Source organism: Apis dorsata, unplaced genomic scaffold, assembly GCF_000469605.1.
Source record: "Apis dorsata unplaced genomic scaffold, Apis dorsata 1.3 scaffold_113, whole genome shotgun sequence".
Classification (NCBI taxonomy): domain Eukaryota; kingdom Metazoa; phylum Arthropoda; class Insecta; order Hymenoptera; family Apidae; genus Apis; species Apis dorsata.
The window spans coordinates 603947-607300 of record NW_006263408.1 but is presented as its reverse complement, the minus strand read 5'-3'; the positions used below and the strand labels follow the sequence as shown (position 1 = coordinate 607300).

Sequence of the window (3354 nt, the reverse complement as noted above, 5' to 3'; positions counted from 1 at the left end):
GACGACACGCCGCCTCACGTGGGAGATCTTGTCAAGCTACCGTTGTATCACGATGACTCACGCGTATGCACGGAATGCCTCGATAATTCATCTCATCGCGACACGCTTGAGATTTATATTTCTTTATATTTCCTTTATATTTCTTCCTCTTCCTCTGATTCCAGCTCCGACGTTACCAAGAATGGATTCACCCTTCTGGTTCGAGGGCACGCTCCCGAATGCCTGGAATTTCTCGACAGGGTTCTGAAACTCGTCCAGGTAAGGGGGAATGTTGTGTATTTTACGTTACGTACGCCCCTTTTTGCAAGAGTTATGGCAAGATGTTGGGGCAAGAGTAAATTGGATAATGACACACGAAGGGGATGATTGTCGTTTTGCAGGGACGAGTGAACGTTTCTCAAGCGATACTTGTGCACAATTCTGTCGCCGAGAGCTCGATCAACTCGGAGTTACCTTTGAGCTGCGTCAAGGTGAGCAAGATCAATTTGATTCTTATTGATTTTATTATAATATATTTGTACATCTTATCTATCTTTTGATTAATTATATTTTCTTATTAGAAAAAATTATAGATAATTATTTATTTCTTCCTTTCTGATCTAATTTTTAATTTTTTTTATTTATTGATGATTGAATAATAAAATTTAATCTAATCGAAATGAATGAATAAATTAAATAATAATAAAGTTTAAACGATCTATTTTATTGTCAATTATTGGTGATAAAATTTTATTTTATCATAAAAAAAACAATATAATAAAAGAGAATAAATTTTCACACAGTTAAACATCAATAAAAATATTGATTTACAATAATTTGCATATAATAACCAATACGATATTTCTATACATTAGATGCGAAGAATGCATTAACATCCCCAATTTATGATCCAAATTAATTACGATAGAAACATTAATAATGGACAATGAAGTACATGGTCTCCATGTACTTAAGCATGCACACATGTCTTTCACGGTGAAAGGATTGAGCAATCGCCTTCAGTGTGCCCCTTTCCATCGATTATTGTTTGCTCGATTCCATACTGGAAACATTATTCCTCGTGCGTCTATTGGTCACTCACATCTCGTTTCGATTGCTCGGTCCTCGACGAGAATAAAAGAAATCGTTTCTTCTCGAGCACGATTTTCGAAGACACATTTGTAAGAATCGTTTCTCTTGTCGGACGGTTAAAAACGTTTTTTTCGATTTTGCTTTCAGACGACTATCGTTGATGAGGGCGCTTTGAGAGAACATATACCCAGGCTGGAGCGGAGCCACGACCAGACGCAATGGATTGCGTTTTATAAGGTAAAGAAAAACCATCATTTTATTCTTCTTTCTATTCTCTTTATTTGATTGTTATATTTTTCTTTCGTTTGTATATAAAAAATAGGAAATGTAATATGATGTTCTTTTTTATAAGATGAAATATTTAGAACAAAAATATTCAGATCATGAAATATATATATATTTTACTATATCAGAAAAATATTGTATCATATAATTATATAAGAGTGTAATACTTTAGGAGATTAATATTTCTATGTGAATACAATTGTTAATATTTATATATATAGATTTTCTTTATATTATCGATAATTTATAATATTTTGAAAGCTTTGATATTTCTTCTTGAAATAGAGACGAAGGGATGAATTGGAAATTCATTTAAATTGAATTTCATTCGATTGATTCTATGTTTAATAAAAACTTTGAGTTGAGTTGAATTGAATTTTTTATTATCGTTCATCAGTTATCTTTCAAAGTGACAATTATAGATTATAATTTTCAATATTTTTATCTATAGAATTATTCTAATGTTTTTCTTATTACTTTCAGTTTGAATTTTTTTAGAAATCCATGATTTTTTTAATAAAAATTAAATTTATGAGAATCTTCATTACCTTGTAAAATTTTTCAGTTAAAAATTTTTCAAAGGAAATTTCTTTTGATTTCTTAAATGAATATTTATATTCAAATTTTTGATGGAATATCTCACCAAATAATAAACTACATGAAAAATTTAAAAGCCATCTTATTTCGGCGACAATTTTCATTTCGGTCGTAGAATCGAAAGTAGTTAAAATGATTGATAGTAAAATTTTTCTTTTAAATTCTTCTCTTGATTGGTACATTATTAATGACATGTTAATTTTATAACCATGTTTTACATTTTTATTATGTTATTGATATATAATATATTATTGACAATTTTTTATTGCGATATGCTGTTTAATTCATCTTAAAATCAATCGTTTAAGAAATATTCAAGGTAATTTTTTATCATGAATTTTATATATTAAATGTATATTCATTTCCATTCAAGAATGTAAAAATATGACGTATTATCATAAATAAAGTATCGCAATAGATTTAATAACGAAGATTTCATGAATCAAGTAAAAATTTTGCGTAAGAAAAAATAATTTATTAGTTATTAGTCTTAAACAAGTTTTAAATGAATTAAAAAAATAATAAAATAATAATAATAAATAAAACACTTAATAATAAAATATTATTATTATTATTTATTTATATATTTCATATCAAATAAATAACTTTTGTATCTCAACGTTTAAAAGTTGAAAAGATACATTCCTCGATTCTTCAAATCACTATCCTTTTATCACGTTTCAACCAAGAAAAAAAAAAGCTTAAGGACAATATTGACAAATTATGTTATCCTACTAACTCTTCTTTACAACAAGATTCCTTGACATCTCACAAAACAAAGAGAAAAAGTGAGTATATTCAATCTCCTTCCACCCAAACCACTCTCCCGATTCCTCCAAACCCTCACCTTCGAGTTTAAGCACCCTAACAAGCAAGCAGTTGAGCGAATGACAGCCAAGTCGGGGCAAGCTCATCCGTCTGAATCGAGATTCGCGACAAATTGCTTCCGAAAATGATCACGCCTCGACAGTGTGTCCCATCATATGAGAGAACGAGGAGGAAAAAAGAGATGGAGGGGGACTAGCGATGGAATCAAATTCAATACGTACTCATAAATTTAAATCAAATGTAAAACATTCTTTTCGTTCTCGATAACATCACACGTTCATTCGATTGGCAAAAATTTCGACGAATAATATTCGAAGATATCGTTTCTTTTTCTCTTTTTTTTTTTATTATTTTCAAAATTATTTAAATATTTTATTATTTTTTATTATATTTATTTAAATTTTTTTTTATTATTTTCAAAATTATATTTATACCATTGAATTACCATTACTAGTTATGGATGAACAGTAATAGTAATTGCAAATTGTAAAATTGTACACAAGAAAATTTGAACACGAAGAAGAATTTGAACAATGCTCGAATGTTCGCGAGATACTCGATCCCATCACTAAA

At 28.9% G+C, this 3354-nt stretch overlaps 1 protein-coding gene across 2 annotated transcripts in view; it reads left to right on the top strand.

Moving 5' to 3' along the window:
* The window catches only part of LOC102677970 (puratrophin-1-like), a 217670-nt gene that overhangs the window by 73677 nt on the left and 140639 nt on the right, over positions 1-3354 (top strand). For both annotated transcript variants that reach the window (XM_031508933.1, XM_006612466.2), the window contains exons 4-6: positions 165-258; positions 381-470; positions 1219-1308. In XM_031508933.1, the coding sequence (XP_031364793.1) occupies positions 165-258; positions 381-470; positions 1219-1308 (274 nt within the window). The remainder of the gene's footprint in view (positions 1-164; positions 259-380; positions 471-1218; positions 1309-3354) is intronic.